The 19,862-nt window shown below is 65.8% G+C and overlaps 3 protein-coding genes across 10 annotated transcripts in view; 2 read left to right on the top strand and 1 right to left on the bottom strand.

Annotated features, from left to right (window-relative positions):
• Acin1 (apoptotic chromatin condensation inducer 1) overlaps positions 1-6,562 on the top strand; it is a 42,715-nt gene extending 36,153 nt beyond the window's left edge. For 3 of the 8 annotated variants that reach the window (XM_048362717.1, XM_048362713.1, XM_048362718.1), the window contains 9 exons: positions 765-898; positions 997-1,149; positions 1,535-1,673; positions 2,094-2,239; positions 3,320-3,427; positions 3,744-3,851; positions 4,069-4,393; positions 4,476-4,576; positions 6,198-6,562. In XM_048362717.1, the coding sequence (XP_048218674.1) occupies positions 765-898; positions 997-1,149; positions 1,535-1,673; positions 2,094-2,239; positions 3,320-3,427; positions 3,744-3,851; positions 4,069-4,393; positions 4,476-4,576; positions 6,198-6,524 (1,541 nt within the window). In that variant the 3' untranslated portion in view covers positions 6,525-6,562. The remainder of the gene's footprint in view (positions 1-764; positions 899-996; positions 1,150-1,534; positions 1,674-2,093; positions 2,240-3,319; positions 3,428-3,743; positions 3,852-4,068; positions 4,394-4,475; positions 4,577-6,197) is intronic. The other 5 variants (XM_048362720.1, XM_048362719.1, XM_048362716.1 and 2 more) reach the window with 4 other exon arrangements.
• Positions 6,563-7,571: 1,009 nt separating this feature from the next.
• Cdh24 (cadherin 24) lies at positions 7,572-16,342 on the top strand. Its single transcript, XM_048362726.1, has 12 exons — positions 7,572-7,597; positions 8,647-8,971; positions 9,058-9,352; positions 9,452-9,571; positions 9,645-9,812; positions 9,945-10,132; positions 10,763-11,016; positions 11,512-11,648; positions 13,614-13,735; positions 13,830-13,941; positions 14,052-14,300; positions 15,843-16,342. Exons 2-12 carry the CDS (start codon positions 8,780-8,782, stop codon positions 16,340-16,342), a joined length of 2,337 nt encoding a protein of 778 aa, XP_048218683.1. The 5' UTR covers positions 7,572-7,597; positions 8,647-8,779.
• A 2,542-nt stretch (positions 16,343-18,884) lies between these two features.
• On the bottom strand, positions 18,885-19,727 carry Psmb11 (proteasome subunit beta 11). The gene has a single exon (XM_048362870.1). It carries the CDS (start codon positions 19,725-19,727, stop codon positions 18,885-18,887), a length of 843 nt encoding a protein of 280 aa, XP_048218827.1.
• Positions 19,728-19,862: the final 135 nt, after the last annotated feature.

Below are 19,862 nucleotides of genomic sequence, written 5' to 3'. Positions count from 1 at the left end.
TTACGCAGAGTGAAAGTCCTGCCTCTGTTTTCAAGTAGCTAGAAGAGAAAGAAGTACAAGAGTGTGCTCCAATGCCTGGTTCTTGAGGGCACTTGTATTTTTTCAGATATTTGACTTTTTGAAGTGGGAGTTAGAGAAACTCATGTGTATGTGTGTGTATACGTATATTTATGTCTGTTTACCAATTGTGGCTTATTTTTTGGCACTAATGGGACTTAGACCCAGGACCTTGGACATGTTGTTAGGTAAATAATTCTGCCATTATAGTCATGCCCAGTCCCTTTTGGTTTTGAGGTAGACTGGCCTTGAACTGGAGGTCCTCTACCTCCATCTCTCAAATAGCTGAGATTACAGGTGAGCACCATCATGCCCAAGAGAATATAATTTATTCTAAGAAGACATCCAAAAAAATAAATGAATTCCCTGTGAGGAATTCTAGATTGCAAAAGCATCTGTTTATCACATCACATAGTCATCTTGTTTGGTCTGCAGTCCCAAGTCTTTTAGTCTGCGCCCGCTACTTCAGCTCTTTCTACCTACCACTTAAATTTAAACTGCTTATCAGACTAGCTACTCCCTTTTTGCTTTAGAGACGTAGTTTCCATCTGTCAGAAAGCTACTCCATCCCTTCCTTGTTGACTCTGGGGCTATGGTTGCCCTGGCCCCCAAATACTACTTCCCTAAGTTAACAACCTGTGGGTGTGGGGTGAGCCAGCAGAGGGCCTTAGGCCATCTAATGGTTGGATCCTCTTTCTTGGGAACAGCAGCTACCAAGGGGGTGCCAGCTGGAAACAGTGACACAGAGGGTGGTCAACCAGGTCGAAAGCGACGTTGGGGAGCCAGCACAGCCACTACTCAGAAGAAACCCTCCATCAGCATCACCACCGAATCCCTCAAGGTGAGATGGGAGGAGCCAGGAAAGGGAGGGTAAGACATGTTGAGGTGGGAGTAGATGTGGGCCCAGTGTAACGGGGTGGGGGGGTATCTGTGTCCCAGAGCCTCATCCCCGACATCAAACCCCTGGCGGGGCAGGAGGCTGTTGTGGATCTTCATGCTGATGACTCCCGCATCTCTGAGGATGAGACAGAGCGTAATGGCGACGATGGGACCCATGACAAGGGACTGAAAATATGCCGGACGGTCACTCAGGTAAAGCTGCTCTGCCCCAGCATCAGGGGAGAGGAGGCATGGGGCACAAAGTAGGAAGCTACGGAGCTGAGTGAGGTAAAATCCCAGAAGAGATCTAGTGCAGAGAGTTGGATTCATTGGCACTTCCAGGGTCATAGTACCAAATCCGTCTGGTTGCCTGTTGTAAGTAAAGTTTTGTTAGAACAGCTTATACCTGTTCATTTGCTCTTTTCTGTGGGAGAGGTTTCAACAGACTCACACAACCTAAATTACTATTTTATACAAAAAAAAAAATTGTTGCCTCCTGTTTTCCTCATGACAAATTAGGACAGTGACGATGTGGGGTGTGCTGGAGGTGAGCAGAGGGGCTGGAGAGAACATGCCCTCTGTGGCCTGTCCCTTACAGGTGGTACCTGCAGAGGGCCAGGAGAATGGACAGAGGGAAGAAGAAGGAGAGAAGGAGCCTGAAGCAGAACCCCCTGTCCCCCCCCAGGCGTCAGTAGAGGGGGCTTTGCCCCCACCTGTGGAGCATGAAGTGAAGAAAGGTAGGTGAAACGCCAGCATGGCTCCAAGAATTCCCAAAGCACTGGATTCGGACCCCTTTTGCTTTGTGCTTTCTACCTTGTATTACTCCTTCCCTCCCCTCCCCTCCCTCCCTCCCTCCCTCCCCTCCCCTCCCCTCCCCTCCCCTCCCCTCCCTCCCTCCCTCCCTCCCCTCCCCTCCCCTCCCTCCCTCCCTTCCCCTTTATACATTATCTCTTCCTCCTGCTCAGTACTAAGCCAGTGGAGCTAGTGTTGAATTTGTGTAAGCTTTGCATCTCCATAATGGGAATAGACTAGCGCTGTAGTTTGCCCCTTATGGATACTCAGACTTGGTTCATAAAGAGTGGCTGCTTGGTAGAGAATCCATAGGAGAATGCTGTTGATTTACTGAAAACTAACTGGTCATGTGCTCTCTTTGGTAGTCACTTTAGGAGACACCTTAACTCGGCGGTCCATTAGCCAGCAGAAGTCTGGAGTTTCCATTACAATTGACGACCCAGTCCGAACTGCCCAGGTGCCCTCCCCACCCAGGGGAAAGATCAGTAACATTGTCCATATCTCCAATTTGGTAAGTCATTGCTTCTCACATTCCAGGCTTCTTTTGTTGTTGTTGTTGTTGCTGATTGTGGTCCTGGTCATGGGGCCTGAACTCTGGGCCTGGGCACTGTCCCTAAGCTCTTCAGCTCTACCACTTTGAGCTATGGCACCACTTGTGTTCTTCTGGTGGTTAATTGGAGATGGGGGGGGTGGGGAATATGGCCTAGTGGTAGAGTGCTTGCCTCGTATACATGAAGTCCAGGGTTCCATTCCTCAGCACCACATACATAGAAGAAACCAGAAGTGGCTCAAGTGGTGGAGTGCTAGCCTTGAGCAAAAAGAAGCCAGGGACAGTGCTCAGTTCCTGAGTCCAAGACCCAGGACTGGCAAAAAAAAAAAAAAAAAAAAAAGTCTCACACCTATATCCTAGCTACACAGGAGGCTGAAATCTGAGGAATATGGTTCCAAGCCAGCCGGGGCAGGAAAGTCAGTGAGACTCTTACCCTCAGTTAAACACCAAGAAGGCCAGAAGTGGAGCTGTGGTTCAAGAGGTAGAGCACTAACCTTGAGCATAAAAACTCAGGGCCAGTGCTGGGGCCTTGAGTTCAAGCCCCAGAACCACTACCAAAAAAAAAAGTTTAACTTTAGGCTGAGTGCAGTGGCTCACACCTGTAATCCTAACTACTGATAACTGAGGATTTCAGTCCAAAGTCAGCCTGGGCAGACAAAAGCTGGAAGAGGAGCTGTGGCTGAGGTGGTAGACCACCAGCTCCAAGAAAGAAAAGCTAAGGACAGCATTCAGGCTTAGCACACATGCGCACAAGTGCGTAAGTGTGAGCTTCTGAAGCTCAACTAGGTCTGCCATTTCCTACTCGCTGATTTTGAGTGAATTACTTAGCTTGTTTCTCCTCCTTTGAAAAACGGGTGGCAGGGAGACTACCTTCATGGTTGTTTTGAGGATTTGCAGTTTGGTACATACATAATGTCCTACTGTCTCTGCCCCCAGGGAAACCTGGAAGCTATGCATCTGTAGCTCAGGAAATCCTACAAGGCTCGATTTGTCACTGTCCTTGTCTTCTTCAAGATCTTGAAAGTCTGTTTTCATTGGCAGGTCCGCCCCTTCACTCTAGGCCAACTGAAGGAGTTGTTGGGGCGTACGGGAACCTTGGTGGAAGAGGCCTTCTGGATCGACAAGATCAAATCGCATTGCTTTGTAACGGTAAGGAGATGAAACAGATTCAGTGAGGGGAGGTTTAAGGGTGTAAACCAAGCTAGAAGGGCTGAAGGGACTGGGAATGTGGCTTCGTGGTAGAGTGCTTGCCCAGCATGCAGGAAGCCGTGGGCTCTAGTCCTCAGCGCCACCCAAACAGCAAAGGCCAGAGGTGGTGCCTGCGGCTCAAGTGGTATGAGTGCTAGCCTTTAGAAAAAAGAAGCTCAGGTGCTGAGTTCAAGCCCCAGGGTTGGCCAAAAAGAAAAAAAGAAGGAAGGGCTGAAGCTAACACCCTACACACCTCTCTGCCTTCTCCCTCCACTAGTATTCAACTGTAGAGGAAGCCGTAGCCACCCGCACAGCTCTGCATGGGGTCAAATGGCCCCAATCCAATCCTAAATTCCTTTGTGCTGACTATGCTGAGCAAGATGAGGTAAGAAACCTAAGGGAAGGAAGGAGGGAAGGGACAGGGAGGCCATTCTCGTTCTCTTCCAACGGATGTCCTAGCCGTTAGTCATCCCAGATTCTGTTGTTGCCTCTTTTCCTGCCCCCTTGGCTTCTTTAGTGGGAACTGGGGTACCCAGGTTCGGTCCCCTGGAATGTCGTCATCTCTTAGTGACCCTCTCCTTGCCCGTCCCCTCTGGCTGCAGCTGGACTATCACCGGGGCCTCTTGGTGGACCGTCCCTCGGAAGCCAAGGCTGAGGAACAGGGTATGCCACGACCCCTGCACCCACCACCACCACCCCCAGTGCAGCCACCCCCCCATCCCCGAGCAGAGCAGCGCGAGCAGGAGCGGGCCGTGCGAGAGCAGTGGGCAGAGCGAGAGCGGGAGATGGAGCGGCGGGAGCGGACTCGATCGGAGCGGGAATGGGATCGTGACAAAGTTCGCGAAGGGCCTCGGTCCAGATCACGGTCCCGGGACCGCCGCCGCAAGGAGCGTGCAAAATCTAAAGAGAAGAAGAGTGAGAAAAAAGGTACTTCGCTCTGGGGACACGGGCCCAAATAGGATTAGTCAGAGGGTGGGGCGTGGAATCTGATTGACTTCTCTTACCTCAGAGAAAACCCAGGAAGAGCCACCTGCTAAGTTACTGGATGACCTTTTCCGTAAGACTAAGGCAGCTCCGTGCATCTATTGGCTCCCATTGACAGACAGCCAGGTACGTAGTCCCTTTGCACCTGCTCAGTGATTAGCAAGGCCATGGGGAGAGTGGGTTGGGAGATGGGGGGCGGTTGAGACTGAGTTGTCTCGGTGGCTTAGGATAGTAAGGAGAGACCTACGTATGAAGAAGCAGGATTGGCGCGGCACACTGGTGAAGGCTGAGCTGCGAGGATATCTGAAAGCCAGCCTAGGCAGGAAAGTCTGTGAGGCTGTCATCTCCAGTTCACCACCAGAAAGCTGGAAGTGCAGCTATAGTGCAAAGTGGTAAAGCACTCGGCTTGACTGAATAAAGCTCTGCCACAGCACTGGGGCCCAGAGTTCAGCCAGCACACACACGTAAAACTTTTTTTTTTTTTAAGGAAAAATTAAAATACACAAAACAAAACACACTTGTAAGTATCAAAAGGGGTTCTAGGGATGCTGGTGGCTTGTGCCTGTAATCCTAGCTGTTCTGAAGGCTGAGCGCTAAGCATCGTGGGACTGTGCCTCCAAGTGATAGGCAGTGCCCAGGCCTGAGTCCAAGGTGAGGGCTCAGCCACTGGAGCCCAGATCCCCTTCTGGCTTACTGTAGCTAATTGGAGATAAGAGTCTCACCAGGCCAGGCACAAAAGTCCCAGAGGGAGGGACTTTTGTTTTGTTTTGTTTCTTGGCCAGTCCTGGCTTCTTTTTGCTCAAGGCTAGCACTCTGCCACCTGAGCCACAGCGCCACTTCCAGCTTTTTCTATATATGTGGTGCTGGGGAATCGAACCCAGGGCTTCATGTATACGAGGCGAGCACTCTTGCCGCTAGACCCTATTCCCAGCCCCCAGAGAGACTTTTTTTTTTTTGTTGTTTTTTTTTTTTTTTTTTTTTTGCCAGTCCTGGGCCTCGGACTCAGGGCCTGAGCGCTGTCCCTGGCTTCTCTTTGCTCAAGGCTAGCACTCTGCCACTTGAGCCACAGCGCCATTTCTGGCCGTTTTCTGTATATGTGGAGCTGGGGAATCGAACCCAGGGCCTCATGTATACAAGGCAAGCACTCTTGCCTCTAGGCCATATCCCCAGCCCCCCAGAGAGACTTTTTATCTCCAATTAACTACTTTAAAACAAAAAACAAACAGATGTGGCACTGTGGCTCAAAGTGGTAGAGCACTACCCTTGAGCAAAAAGAGCTCCAAGACAGCAACCACAACCAACGAAAGCAAAGCCTCCCCAGACGCCCGGGGCTGCCTTCCTTCCCACCATGGTCCTCGCCCTCAGCTTGAGCAGTGGGAGTGAGCCTTCAGCAGCTGGCTCAGAAGCAGCTTGGTGTTTTGCTGTTTTCAAATATAAGGTTATTGTTAACCTTAAGGTGTACAGAGGGGTCACCATTTCACAGCTCGCCCAGCTTCTTGCACTTGATTTTAATTGAGAAATTGGTGTTTCATGAACGTTGGCTTCAGGTTTTTCTCTGTGTAGTTTAGCTTCTTTGGTGATTGGCCCTTGGGAATGTAAGAAATTAGGTTGAGCAAGGTGCCGGGTGGTAATGATGGAGACCCCGGGCCCAGCCGGGCCTGTGCCGGGCTCCGCAGAGCAGAGCAGGGCGTGCGGGGGGCCCCAGGGCTGCCCGGGCCCACTTGCCCACTCTCCCGCCCGGCTGCAGATCGTTCAGAAGGAGGCGGAGCGGGCCGAGCGGGCCAAGGAGCGCGAGAAGCGGCGGAAGGAGCAGGAGGAGGAGGAGCAGAAGGAGCGCGAGAAGGAGGCCGAGCGCGAGCGGAACCGACAGCTGGAACGGGAGAAGCGGCGCGAGCACAGCCGGGAGCGGGAGCGGGACCGGGAGCGGGAGCGGGACCGGGGGGAGCGGGAGCGGGACCGGGAGAGAGAGCGGGAGCGAGGCCGGGAGCGGGACAGGGACCGCAGAGAAACGAAGCGCCACAGCCGGAGCCGGAGTCGAAGCACGCCGGTGCGGGACCGCGGCGGGCGCCGCTAGCCGCGGAGCGCGGGCGCGGCCCGGGGGCGGGGGGGGGGGCACGGGGATAGGTACAATCACCACCGCCCGCAACCCAGGGCCTGAAGCTTGCACACCACTGCCCGCCCCGGCCCCGCGCGCGCATCCTCCCAGCGCATCCCAGGGCGCGCGCGGCCGCCGCGGGCCGGGCCCTCCCCGCCCACCCCGCCCGGCGCCCGGGGACGGCCGGGCCAGGACCGGGTCACCTATGAGCTGAATCAGCCCCGCCTGAGTCCCGGCGCCCGCGGTTCCCGGCCCGCCCCGCAGCCCCCCGCCCGCCCGCCCGCGGCCCCACTTTGTATCCGCCTTTGCTTTTCGTTCAGTTTTTATTTTTATTTTTTTTATTATTAAATGATGTGGTCTATGGAAGAATAAAATAAAATCGGACTTAGTTTTAACTCGTGTCTGCGTGGCTTCCTGGGGGGGTTGCGTGGGGGCCGGGGCCGCACGCACGCGCGCTCCCGCAGGCCGGGCTGGCGGTCGCCGTCCCGCCGCCTCGGCCGGGCGTCCCTTCCCGAGACGGCCGCCAGGGGGCGGCGGCCACCGCGCGGGCCTTCTCCGTCCCGGAGCGCCCCGCCGCCCGCCCGCCCTGCGCCCGCCGGGCCCCCTCCCGTCCCGCAGCGCCCCGCCGCGCGCCCTGCGCCCGGGGCCCGCCGGCTCCGCCAAGCTCCTCCACCTCCGCCCGGACGGCCGGGAGCCCGCCGCGCCGGGGCGCCCGCATCTGTATGCGCCCGGCGGCCCCGGAGCGCCGAGGGGCGGGCGCCTGGCGCCGCGCCGCCCCGCCCCGCGCAGCCGGCCGGCCGGGGAGGGTCGGACGGAGGCTGGGCTCCCGGCTCGGCTCCTCGCGGCGCGGCGCGGCGCTCGCTCCTCCGCAGGCGGAGCCTCTGCCCCCGCCCCTCCGCCTCGCTCGCTCGTTCTCGCCGGGCCGCTCAGACCTGCAGCGGGGCCGCGGCGCCCGCTCCACCGCTGGGGCTGCGCCGGGAGCCGGGAGCCGGCGGCGGGCGGCGGGCGGGCGGCGGGCGCTCCCGGCTGCCCGGGGCCCTCGGCAGTGCCAGGTAAGGGCGCCGGGTCGGGGGCGGCCGCGGCCGCAGTGTGCGGTGCGCCCCGCGGCTCCGCGCTCCCGCGCTCTGCCCCTTCCCGGCCCCTCGCCCCCTCCCCGGCCCCGGCCTCCCGCCCCCCCTGCCCGGTCGCTGCCCAGCTCCGCCGGCCCGGTGCCTTTCCCTCCCTCCACCTCTCCCCCGCGCCCGCCGCTTCCCTTTCCCGCTCTCCTCCCCTGCCCGGTCGCCGTCCCTGCCCGCTTTCCCGCTCCTCCGCGTCCCGCCTCCCGCCGGCCTGCCCGCCCTCCCCCGGGAAGGGGCCGGCAGGTGCGGGGCTGCCCGGGCCAGGAGGGCGCAGGCCACGGCCCCCTGGAGGCCCCCAGGAGGAGAGCGCGCGGTGGGGACGGTCCCCCCTCTCTCCCCCCCCCACCTTCCCGCATCCCCTCCCTACCTTGCCGGCTCTTGGCTGCTCTGTGCCCGGGAATGAAGTTCCCGAGGCCCCGTCTGCCCCCCTCGAGCCGCTCTGACCCCCATTTGTACCCACACCTCCTCCTGGCCCTCCAAATGCCCAGGCTGCCTCCCTGGGTCCTTCTCCTTCCCTGCTGCTGCCTGCTCTGCCTTCTGTCCCCCGGCCTCCCCGTCTCGTCTGCTGGACCACCCCTGGTTTGGGTCCAGCCCCAGACCTTGCTGTCTGTGGCCTCTGGGTCCGGCTCCATTTCACCCCCAAACCGTCTTCCTATCCTGTGGGCCACCCTGTCCCTTCCTTCAGCTCTAGCCCCTCACGGGCTGCCGCCTGCCCGGGTGTGGGCCGGTGGACACCCTACGGCTCCACCTCTGTGAACCCCAACCTCTCCCGCCCGGAGCCCTTGCTCCGGCCGCCCCTTCTCCAGCTTCCCGGCTCCCAGCCCCACGCTGGGAGGACGGGGAGGTTGGGGATCCCAGGCCCTCGGCTTCCCCGAGTTGGCTGGCCTGAAGTGTGTGGGGTGGAGGACGGGCTACACCGTCCACACTGCCTTCGTCTCCGCTTCGGTAGGGTTACGGATTTCCTTGACCTGTTTGTCCCACAGGTGCAGATCCATGGGGTAGCACCCCCCCCCCACCCCGCACCTGCCCGCCCACCGCGGCCAGCTCGCGGGCCACCAGATGCAGCCCAGTCTCGGCCCCCGGGACCGGTGAAGGAGCCCTGGCCGGAATCCAAGGATGTGGGGCCTGGCGCGGCTCCTGCTGGCTTGGCTGGGCGGCTGGGGCTGCGTGGGGCCCCTGGCAGCCCCGGTCCACGCCCGGGCGGGGCCCCGCGGCCCCACGCTGCTGCGCGCCCGGAGGAGCTGGGTCTGGAACCAGTTCTTTGTCATCGAGGAGTACGCCGGCCCCGAGCCCGTGCTCATCGGCAAGGTAAGGGCCAGCCCTCGGCGGGGACCCCCCCTCCAGCCCTCTCCCTGCCCCCGCCGCCCTCTCCCACGCCTCCCTGACTCCTGCAGCTGCACTCCGACGTGGACCGGGGCGAGGGCCGCACCAAGTACCTGCTGACCGGGGAGGGGGCAGGCACCGTGTTTGTGATCGACGAGGCCACGGGCAACATCCACGTCACCAAGAGCCTGGACCGGGAGGAGAAGGCGCAGTACGTGCTCCTGGCGCAGGCTGTGGACCGGGCTTCCAACCGGCCCCTGGAGCCCCCGTCCGAGTTCATCATCAAGGTGCAAGACATCAATGACAACCCGCCCGTGTTCCCGCTGGGGCCCTACCACGCCACGGTGCCCGAGATGTCCAACGTCGGTGAGCGCCCTGCTGCCCGCCCCCCCCTCCCTCCGGGCTGTCTGCCCCCTTCGCCGCCTCCCTCATGCTGGGCCCCCCCACCCCTGCCCCCCCCCCCAGGGACGTCCGTCATCCAGGTGACCGCCCAGGACGCCGATGACCCCAGCTACGGGAACAGCGCGAAGCTGGTGTACACTGTGCTGGATGGGCTGCCTTTCTTCTCCGTGGACCCCCAGACTGGTGAGGATGGAGCTCGGGGGCCGGGGGGGGGCCACCTCGGGGGCGCACCCCCCGACCCCGCCTCTCTCCCCAGGAGTGGTGCGCACAGCCATCCCCAACATGGACCGCGAGACCCAGGAGGAGTTCCTGGTGGTGATTCAGGCCAAGGACATGGGCGGCCACACGGGGGGGCTGTCGGGCAGCACGACGGTGACCGTCACCCTCAGCGACGTCAACGACAACCCCCCGAAGTTCCCCCAGAGTAAGGGGGAGAGCCCCCCTCCCACACGGCCCCTACCCCCGCTCCCGGGCCAGACTCCGGGGGAAGCGAGCGGAGGGGCGGGAAGGAGCCCGGGCCTCGCTGAGAGCCGGTCTCGCCGCGTCTCCTCCCAAGGCTTGTACCAGTTCTCGGTGGTGGAGACGGCGGGGCCCGGCACCCTGGTGGGCCGGCTCCAGGCCCAGGACCCAGACCTGGGGGACAACGCCCTCATGGCGTACAGCATCCTGGACGGGGAGGGGGCAGAGGCCTTCAGCATCAGCGCCGACTCCCAGGGGCAAGACGGCCTCCTCACTGTCCGCAAGGTCAGCCCACCCGGGAACCGGGGACGGTCTAGGGGGGGACGGGCTTCGCGGTGGAGAGCTTGCCTGGCCTGTGGGGAGCCCTGCACTTGGTCCTCTTGGGGGGGGTGCTTGCACTTGGTCCTCCTGGGGGGGGTGCTTGCACTTGCCTGGCCTGTGGGGAGCCCTGCACTTGGTCCTCGTGGCGGGGGGGGGATGCTTGCACTTGGTCCTTGTGGGGGGGGGGGTGCTTGCACTTGCCTGGCCTGTGGGGAGCCCTGCACTTGGTCCTCCTGGGGGGGGGGTGCTTGCACTTGCCTGGCCTGTGGGGAGCCCTGCACTTGGTCCTCGTGGGGGGGGGTGCTTGCACTAATTACACCCATCTCCTGCCCCACTCAGGGGGCTCATTCCCAACTGGGCTCCTAAAACGCTCCGCCCGGATGTCGGAGCTTAGGGATTGTGGACCCTGAGGCCTGGAAGGGGCGGATTCAAGGTCGCTGAGCGAGTCTGTCCTGGAGCTGGGGGAAGCCCTTCAATTACTAGCCCTGCAGTGCGCCCCCGCCCCCTCCGGTTCCGCACCGGATGCCCCGCGCCGCCGTGGGCTGGGCCGCTCCGCCGCGCACCTCTCACTCGCCCTGCCTCCCCGCACCGTAGCCCCTAGACTTCGAGACCCGCCGCTCCTACTCCTTCCGCGTGGAAGCCACCAACACGCTCATCGACCCGGCCTACCTCCGGCGAGGCCCCTTCAAGGATGTGGCCTCGGTGCGCGTGACCGTCCAGGACGCCCCCGAGCCGCCCGCCTTCACGCAGGCTGCCTACCACCTGGTGGTGCCCGAGAACAAGGCTCCCGGGACCCTGGTGGGCCGCATCTCGGCGGTGGACCTGGACTCCCCGGCCAGCCCGATCCGGTGAGGGGGGCACTGACCCGGCCCAGCTCTCCCTCCCTGCTCAGGAGGGGCCTGGCGGCCCGGCTCCCCCGTTCTCGGGGTGCCTTAGCCAGGCACCTGCTAGAGGAGTGCCGGCCAGCGTCTCCCCCGGTGAGGGGGTGTCCCCCCACCACTCCCCGTGCGTGAGCCTCCCGTGTCCCCGCTCCGCCCGTCGTTCAGAGCCACAAGTGTGCGTGGTTAAGTCATCTGTCCACACCGCATAGCGGAGCTGGAGTCTGAACCCGGGCCCACCGGCCCTGAGAACAGAGGCCAAACCATCTCCCCAAGGGGACACAGTGGGGCCCGGGCAGAAGGGCCGTCTGCCTTTCCCTGGACACCTTCCCCCGCGCTCGGCTCCTTTTCAGGGGCTGCCGCCTGAGCCATGGCCGCGCGCCCGGATGAGCCCCGAGGCGGCGCAGGGGCCGGCAGGGCCAGCGGCTGCCCACGAGGTCCGAGCGCAGGCCCCGCCTTCCCCAGGTACTCCATCCTCCCGCACTCGGACCCCGAGCACTGCTTCTCCATCAAGCCCGAGGACGGCACCCTCCGCACCGCCGTGTCCCTGGACCGCGAGGCCCGCGTCTGGCACAACCTCACCGTGCTGGCCACAGAGCTCGGTGAGGACCCCCGGCCCCCGCGCGCGGTGGGAGAGGGCCAGGCCCGCCCCCCCTCGCCCTCCCCGGTGCGCGCCCTCCCCTCACCGGCTGGGGCCCCGGGCCGGGCACAGCCAGCCCGCCCGCCCACGCTCCTCACCCTACTCGCCCCTGCCCCAGGCGGATCGAGACCCTCACGCTGGGAGCCCCGCCCGTCCATGGCGGCGCGGCCTCTCCTGGGGGCCAAGCCCGCCCACCCGCGAGCTCCACGTGGGAGGTCTTCTCCTGCCTGCCCCATTACCGCAGGCCTTCACCCCCCTCACCCCCCCACCCTCCCCCAGCCTGGGGAAATGAGAGGCCTCCCTCCCTCCCTCCCCCTTCGCGTGCCTGTGCCGTCTTCCTGTGTGTACCAGAGGGGCGTGCGTGAACGTGTGTGTACATGCCAAGAAGAACTGCGTATGTGTGCATGCAGAGAGGAAGTCAATGCGTGTCCTTCTGTACGTGTGCAAAGTACTGGAGAGCAGATGTGTGCAGCGATATGTTTGCACAGGACTTCTTATGCATGTGGGACTTATGCGTGTGTGTGTGTGTGTGTGGTTTTGTATATGTAGTTGTTTGGGGGCAGATAATAGTAATCTATTACTTATTGTGGGCCAGGCACTATTTTAAGTACCAAAAATGGATTAACATTTAATCATCACTTCAGCTTTATGAAGGAGATAGAATTATTTCCCACTTTTGTTCTCATGCATTAATAGTATAATGGAGAATTTCCCTTTTTTTTTCCTTGCCAGTCCTGGGGCTTGGACTGCTCAGGGCCTGCGCACTGTCCCTGGCTTCTTTTTGCTCAAGGCTGGCACTCTGCCACTTGAGCCACCGCGCCACTTCTGGCTTTTTGTGTGTATGTGGTGCTGAGGAGTCGAACCCAGGGCTTCGTGCCTGCTAAGCGAGCATTCTACCACTAAGCCGCATTCCCCACCCCAGTATTTCCCATTTGCAAATGAAGAACCTCGGACAAAGAGAAGTTAAGTAACTTCCCAGGGTCGCACAGCAAAGGAAGTGATGGAGGCGCCCAAACTCATGGGTCTGGAGTCTGAGTGGTGATCATTTGCGATAACTGGCTGTGTCTGATTGGTTTCACAACCTACAGCTGTGTGCAGCGCTGTGCGTCTTAGTCAGAAGACGTCTCTGTGTGTGTGTGTGTCTGTGTCTGTGTGTGTGTGTACGTACATGACCGGGTTTTCGTGGTTGGTTGCTTGCACCTGTGGGGGGGGTTTCCCCCAGTTTTCTCCCCACTTCCTGTCCGGTCCTGGGCCCTTCCTCGTGGCAGTGAGGTTAGGCCACGGCCTCGGTGAGGCTGTCGGCAGTCCAGCTGTGACCTCAGCCCCACAGCCCGGGCGGCCGCCCCCCCCAAAGAATGGCGAAAGGAATTGGGGGCTCAGCCTAGGAGAGGGGGGTACACACTCTGCATCCTCGTGTGAATGGCGTGGACAATGGGAAGTAAGGTGGGGAGCTCCCCGGTGAAGGGGAGGGGTCCCCAGGAACTGTGAGGCTCCTCCCTCTCCAGGGTCAGCTCCACATAATGCAAGTTACTGTACCGCTCCTCTCTACCGTGTGCGTGTGCGTGCGTGTGCGCGCGCGTGCTCACATGCCGGCCAGTCTGTCTGTCCATCTGACAACTGCTACACGTGGCTTTGCATACAAATGCCTCCTCTGGGCCCTCCGGGCGCCTGTGGAACACCTGTGCGTTGCTCTTGTTTAAACACGCTGGCCCAGGGTCTGTGGTGCGACTGCATCTGTGTCTGTGGCGGGCGTCTGCACCCGTCTGCCCTCTTGTGTCTGTGCCACGTGGGCCTTGCGTACGAGTGATCGCACGTGGCAGGTCGTGGGCGCTGCCTTCCCGGACTGTTTGGTCCGCATGGCTGCGTGGCTTGCGGCTTGCACGCGCGCCCCGTGGCGCGGTTTGCATGCGTGGCGCTCTGGCTTTAGACAGCTCGGCGCAGGCCTCCCGCGTGCCAGTGGCCGTCCGGACCCTGGATGAGAACGACAACGCGCCGCAGCTCGCCGAGCCCTACGACACCTTCGTGTGCGACTCGGCCGCTCCGGGGCAGGTGAGTGGCGGGGGGGGGGGGGGGGGGGGGGGGGCCCTGGGGCCCCGCGGCCTCCAGCCCGCCTCACGCCCTCCGCGCTTCCTCCTCCTCCCAGCTCATCCAGCTCATCCGCACCCTGGACAGAGACGAAGACGGCAACAGCAGCCGCGTCTCCCTCCAAGGCCCTGCGGGGCCCGACGCCAACTTCACGGTCCAGGACAATGGAGGTGCGGGCCTGCCCTCCCCCTCCCCCCTCCCCCCTCCCCCGCCCGGCCTGCCCGAGCCCCGGCCCCAGACGAGGGAGGGATGGAGTCCTGTCCCGTTCTCCTCCCCACAGACGGCTCCGCCAGCCTGCGGCTGCCCCCGCGCCCCGCGCCGCCCCGCCAGGCGCCCTACCTGGTGCCCATCGAGCTGTGGGACTGGGGGCAGCCTGCGCTCCGCAGCACCGCCACGGTGACGGTCAGCGTGTGCCACTGCCGGCCCGACGGCTCCGTGGCCTTCTGCCGGCCCGGCGCCCAGCTCGCCCCCGCGGGGCTCAGCACCGGGGCCCTGCTCGCCATTGTCACCTGCGTGGGCACCCTGCTTGGTGAGCCAGGCCGCTGCGGTGGGGCGCGGGGGTGGAGGGCGGGGCGGGGGTCAGGGCTTGAACCCCCACTCCTGCCTGGATTTCCACCCCTGACCTCCCCCCCCCCCCCCCCCCGTGGCAGCCACAATAGCCAGGGAGTGCGTGGCGCGCAGGTGTGGTGGCGGCGCCCCACCGCGCTGCTCTGCGCCGCCCGCCCGGCCCCGGCCCCCATTCCAGTGCCGGGACGGGCGCACGCGCGCGCACTCCACAGGAAGTTGAGCGACTCCCCCGGGTCCCAGAGCAGGTCACTCCTTGGGCTCTCAGCCTCCGACCGCCTGGACTCCCCTTGCCCGCACCATTGGGTGCCCTGCTCCTGCACTGCCCGCTCAGCGCCCGCGCGCCCGCCCTGCGCCCTCTGCGCCCCGTGCACCCCGTGCCCGCTCAGCGCCCGCGCGCCCCGCCCTGCGCCCTCTGCGCCCCGTGCACCCCGTGCCCGCTCAACGCCCGCGCGCCCGCCCTGCGCCCTCTGCGCCCCGTGCCCGCTCAGCGCCAGCCGTGTGCCCTCTGCGCCCCGTGCCCGCTCAGCGCCCGCGCGCCCGCCCTGCGCCCTCTGCGCCCCGTGCCCGCTCAGTGCCCGCGCGCCCGCCCTGCGCCCTCTGCGCCCCGTGCGCCCCGTGCCCGCTCAGTGCCCGCGCGCCCGCCCTGCGCCCTCTGCGCCCCGTGCCCGCTCAGTGCCCGCGCGCCCGCCCTGCGCCCTCTGCGCCCCGTGCGCCCCGTGCCCGCTCAGTGCCCGCGCGCCCGCCCTGCGCCCTCTGCGCCCCGTGTGCCCCGTGCCCGCTCAGCGCCCGCCCTGCGCCCTCTGCGCCCCGCGCCCGCTCAGCACCCGCCCTGCGCCCTCTGCGCCCCGTGCGCCCCGCGCCCGCTCAGCGCCCGCCCCGCGCCCTCTGCGCCCCGCGCCCGCTCAGCGCCCGCCCTGCGCCCTCTGCGCCCCGTGCGCGCTCAGTGCCCGCGCGCCCGCCCTGCGCCCTCTGCGCCCCGTGCGCCCCGTGCCCGCTCAGTGCCCGCGCGCCCGCCCTGCGCCCTCTGCGCCCCGTGCGCCCCGTGCCCGCTCAGTGCCCGCGCACCCGCCCTGCGCCCTCTGCGCCCCGTGTGCCCCGTGCCCGCTCAGCGCCCGCCCTGCGCCCTCTGCGCCCCGCGCCCGCTCAGCACCCGCCCTGCGCCCTCTGCGCCCCGTGCGCCCCGCGCCCGCTCAGCGCCCGCCCTGCGCCCTCTGCGCCCCGCGCCCGCTCAGCGCCCGCCCTGCGCCCTCTGCGCCCCGCGCCCCGCTCAGCGCCCGCCCTGCGCCCTCTGCGCCCCGTGCGCCCCGTGCCCGCTCAGTGCCCGCGCGCCCGCCCTGCGCCCTCTGCGCCCCGTGCGCCCCGTGCCCGCTCAGTGCCCGCGCGCCCGCCCTGCGCCCTCTGCGCCCCGTGTGCCCCGTGCCCGCTCAGCGCCCGCCCTGCGCCCTCTGCGCCCCGCGCCCGCTCAGCGCCCGCCCCGCGCCCGCCGCGCGCCCTGTGCTTGCAGCCCTGGCGGTGCTGTTCGCGGCCCTGCGGCGGCAGAAGCAGGAGGCGCTGATGGTGCTGGAGGAGGAGGACGTGCGCGAGAACATCATCACCTACGACGACGAGGGCGGCGGCGAGGAGGACACCGAGGCCTTCGACATCGCCGCCCTGCAGAACCCCGACGGCGCCGCCCCGCCGCCGCCGCCGCCCGGCGCCCCGGCCCGCCGCGACGTGCTGCCCCGGGCCCGCGCCCCGCGCGCGCCGCGGCCCCCGGGCCCCGCGGACGTGGCCCAGCTGCTGGCGCTGCGGCTGCGCGAGGCGGACGAGGACCCCGGCGTGCCGCCCTACGACTCGGTGCAGGTGTACGGCTACGAGGGCCGCGGCTCCTCCTGCGGCTCGCTCAGCTCGCTGGGCTCCGAGGCGGGCGGCGCGCCGGGCCCCGCGGAGCCGCCCGACGACTGGGGCCCGCTCTTCCGCACCCTGGCCGAGCTGTACGGGGCCAAGGAGCCCGCGGCGCCCTGAGTGCCGGGCGCCCGGCGCGGGCGCTCCGCGCGAGCACCCCGGGGCCCCGGCCGCCCTCCCGCCCCCGCGTCGTCCGCGTGTCTGTCTCTCCGGGGATCTCTGTCTGTCTGTGACCCCCCCCCCCCCCGTCCAGGTCTGGGTGTCGTGAGCGGCCCCCAGCCTCTCGGTCGTCTCACTGTGACCCCGTGGCGTCGCCCCGCCCCCCCGCGCCCCGCGTCCGTCTCCCGCCGCCGCCTCCCCTCCCTCCGGCCCCCGTGATGCGCTTCGGTTCCCTCCTGTGGTCCGCGCCGTCCCCCGAGCAAGAGAAACTTCCAGCCGCCGCGGCCCGCCCTCCCGCGGGGGACGCCCCGCCCCAGGTCGGTGAGCCGGGCCCCGCTGGCGTGGGAGGGGGTGGGCGCCCCCCCCCCGCGCCCCTCACGCCTCCCCCCCCCGCGCCCCTCACGCCCCCCCCCCGCCCTTCCAGACCTGCCCGCCCCTCACGCCCTCCCCCCCCCCCCCGCGCCCTTCCAGACCTGCCCGCATGGCTCCCTCCATCACTCATGGCCTCACCCGGCTCCGCGGCCCCGGCAGGACGAAGGCGCCGGCCCACCTCCCGGCCTCGGCCGCTCCAGCCCCGCGCGCCGCCCTGGAGCTCCGCCCGGCGCCCGCCGGCCCTGGGCCCTCCAGGGGGCCGGGAAGGGGCCGGGGAGGCGGCCGGGGAAAGAGGGAGGACGGGGAGGGGCCTCCATCTCTAATTTCATAATAAACACTTTATTTTGTAATGCCGCCTCGGTGTCTGCAGCCCGGCGGGGGCGGAGCGCCCTGCTCTTTCCTTCTCGTCGGGCTGGGAGGGCGCCGGGCCCCGGGCCCCGTTCCTTGTGGATCTGCGGCTGTCTGGCCGCGCGTGGGGACCGGCCGGGGGAGAGGCGGGCAGGAGGAGCACACGGGAGAGCCGGTGAGGAGGCGAGGAGGACGGGGGCCTGCTGGCTAGCCCGGCCTTGTAGCCCCAGAGAGGGTCCTCACGACGGGCGTGGCTGCGCCCTGCAGACCCGCCTGCCTCTCCCCCGGGTGACTGCCCGCTGCCGCCGGACTCCCGGACCCCTGGCGGGCCAAGGGGCTGTGTCTCCCCACAGGGCCCCAGAGCCTGAGGAGGCAGGCAGCCCAGGGGACGGGTCCTGGGGTTCAAGGCCGGAAGGTGTCTGCCCCTCTCCTCACGGCAGCGATGAAGGGACTGGCTCACTGTCTGGTCCGCTTGACCGGGGAGGGGGGAATTCCACCAAAGGGAGAGGAGGCAAAGCCCGAAGTTGCCCCTTTCTCTTCTCGCCTTTTCTGGGGGTGTTGTTGTTGATTTATTGGCCAGTCCTGGGCCTTGGACTCAGGGCCTGAGCACTGTCCCTGGCTTCTTTCTGCTCAAGGCCAGCACTCTGCCGCCTGAACCACAGCGCCGCTTCCGGTTATTTGGTGGTTACTTGGAGATAACAGTCTCTTGGGCCAGGGGCTGGTGGCTCACGCCTATAATCCTAGCTATTCAGGAGGCTGAGGTCTGAGGATCCTGGTTCAAAGCCAGCCCAGGCAGGAAAGTCCGTGAGACGCTTATCTCCAAGTACCCACCAGAAAACCAGAACTGGCGCTGTGGCTCAACGTGGTACAGAGCTAGCCCTGAACAAAGAGAGCTCGGGGCTGGGAACGTGGCTTAGTGGTAGATGCTCGCCTAGCACGCATGGAGCCCTGGGTTCGATTCCCCAGCACCACATGCACAGAAAAGGGCAGAAGTGGCGCTGTGGCTCAGGTGGCAGAGTGCTAGCCTTGAGCACATAGAAGCCAGGGACAGTGCTCAGGCCCTGAATCCAAGCAACAAAAAAAAGCTCAGGGACAGCACCCAGGCCCTGTGTTCAAGCCCCCGATGCCCCCCCCCCAAAAAAAAGAGAAAGTTTCGTGGACTTCCTTCCATCTTGCTTTTTTTTTTTAATTCTCCAGAGGAAGTAGAGAGGAAGTGTCAGGAAGGAGAGGCTGAAGTGCAGGGAAGGCAACCGTCGCTATCCGGACTCCACGGGGGGGGGGGGGAGCCACCAGCAGGCGGGACACGGGGCGCCAGGAGGCTGAGATCTGCGGATCGGAGCCAGCTTGGGCAGAAAAGTCTGTGAGGCTCTCATCTCCTATTAACCAGCAGAAGCCGGAGCTGGGAGGCGGCTCACCCGGCGGGGCAGAAGCGCCTGGAGGGGGGCGGGGGGCGGGGGGGGGCCGAGGCAGAGCTGGGGTTCAAGTCGTACAGTGCTGGCCTGGAGCAGCGAAGGCCGACGGGGGGCACCAGGCCTGAGTTCGCGCCTCGGTATTCACGCGCACGCGCACGCACGCACACGCACGCGCACGCACACGCGCCAGGGAAGCACAGAGGCCGGGGAGGGGATGGAGACACGCAGAACAGCGGGTGGCCGGCGGCCCCGACCCCGGGGCCGGGTTCTGGGGCGCCCCGGGCACCCGACCCGCGTGGGCTGCAGGTCGACTTGGAGCAGAAGGAGACGGGAGCCCTCGCCGGGGGCGCGCGGGCGGGCGGGCTCGGGTCTCACGGCGGCGGCGGCTCCGTCTCGGCGGGCGTCCGGGCGTCCGGGTCCCCGCGCGGCCCCTCGTCGGCCGCCGCCTCTCCCTCCCGGGGCGCTCCCGGCCGCCCCCGCGCCTCGCCGACGTCGCGGCGGGGCACGGGCTCCCAGCCGCTCTCGCGCACGTGGACCAGGTCCACGCCGCCCCCCGAGTAGGCGTCGCGGCGGGCGGCGAGGGCCACGGCGCGGCGGGCCAGCGCGTAGGCCTCGGGGACGCTCATGTCGAAGCGGTAGCCGCCGTCCAGCGCGCCGTAGGCGTAGGGGGCGCCGGAGCCCGCCGCGAACGCGTCCCCGCGCAGGCACGCGCCGTCGCCGCGCACGAAGAAGAGCGCGGGCCCCGAGCGGTCCCAGCCGCCCAGCGCGGCGGCCACGCACGGCCCCGGCCCGCGGTGGGCGCGCGGCAGGGCGGCCAGGAGCCGGGCGGCGCCGGCCACGCCCGGCACGCGGCCCTCGCGCAGCGCCCGCAGCCGCAGCGCCCGCCGCAGCGCGCGGACCCAGAAGGCGCCGTCGGCGGCGGCGCCGCACGCGGCGGCCACGAGGTGCCGGTGCACCGGCAGGACCTTGCGGGCGGCCGGGCACGCCACGGTGGCGCCGCAGGAGGAGCGCGTGTCCGCCGCGGCCACCACCCCGTGCCGGAAGCGGAAGGCCAGCGTGGTGGTGCCGTGGGCCGGGCCGGGGCCCGGGCTCCGCGCGCAGCCCTGCGGGTCCCCGCCGCCGGCCCCGGCCGCGCGCAGGGCCCGGGCCAGCCCCGCCTCCTCCTCGGCGGCCGGGGCCGGGGCCCGCCACCCGCACACGTCCTGCAGCGCCATCGAGGCTGGAAGGGGCGGGCGCGGGTGTGAAGGCCGGACGGGGCGGGCGGGCCGGGATTTGAAGGCTGGCCGCGGTCGGGGGGGGGGCGGCGCCGGGGACGCTGAGGAGAAGCTGGACGGCAGCCAGAACCCGGA

Source organism: Perognathus longimembris, chromosome 14, assembly GCF_023159225.1.
Source record: "Perognathus longimembris pacificus isolate PPM17 chromosome 14, ASM2315922v1, whole genome shotgun sequence".
Lineage (NCBI taxonomy): Eukaryota > Metazoa > Chordata > Mammalia > Rodentia > Heteromyidae > Perognathus > Perognathus longimembris.
This window is presented reverse-complemented; position numbering and strand designations above follow the sequence as displayed.

Coding starts and splice junctions, on each gene's coding strand:
- Cdh24 (XM_048362726.1), top strand. CDS start 8,780: ATGTGGGGCCTGGCGCGGCTCCTGCTGGCTTGGCTGGGCGGCTGGGGC. Junction 11,649..13,613: donor CGTGCTGGCCACAGAGCTCG/GTGAGGACCCCC, acceptor CTCTGGCTTTAG/ACAGCTCGGCGCAGGCCTCC. Junction 14,301..15,842: donor CTGCGTGGGCACCCTGCTTG/GTGAGCCAGGCC, acceptor CTGTGCTTGCAG/CCCTGGCGGTGCTGTTCGCG.
- Psmb11 (XM_048362870.1), bottom strand. CDS start 19,727: ATGGCGCTGCAGGACGTGTGCGGGTGGCGGGCCCCGGCCCCGGCCGCC.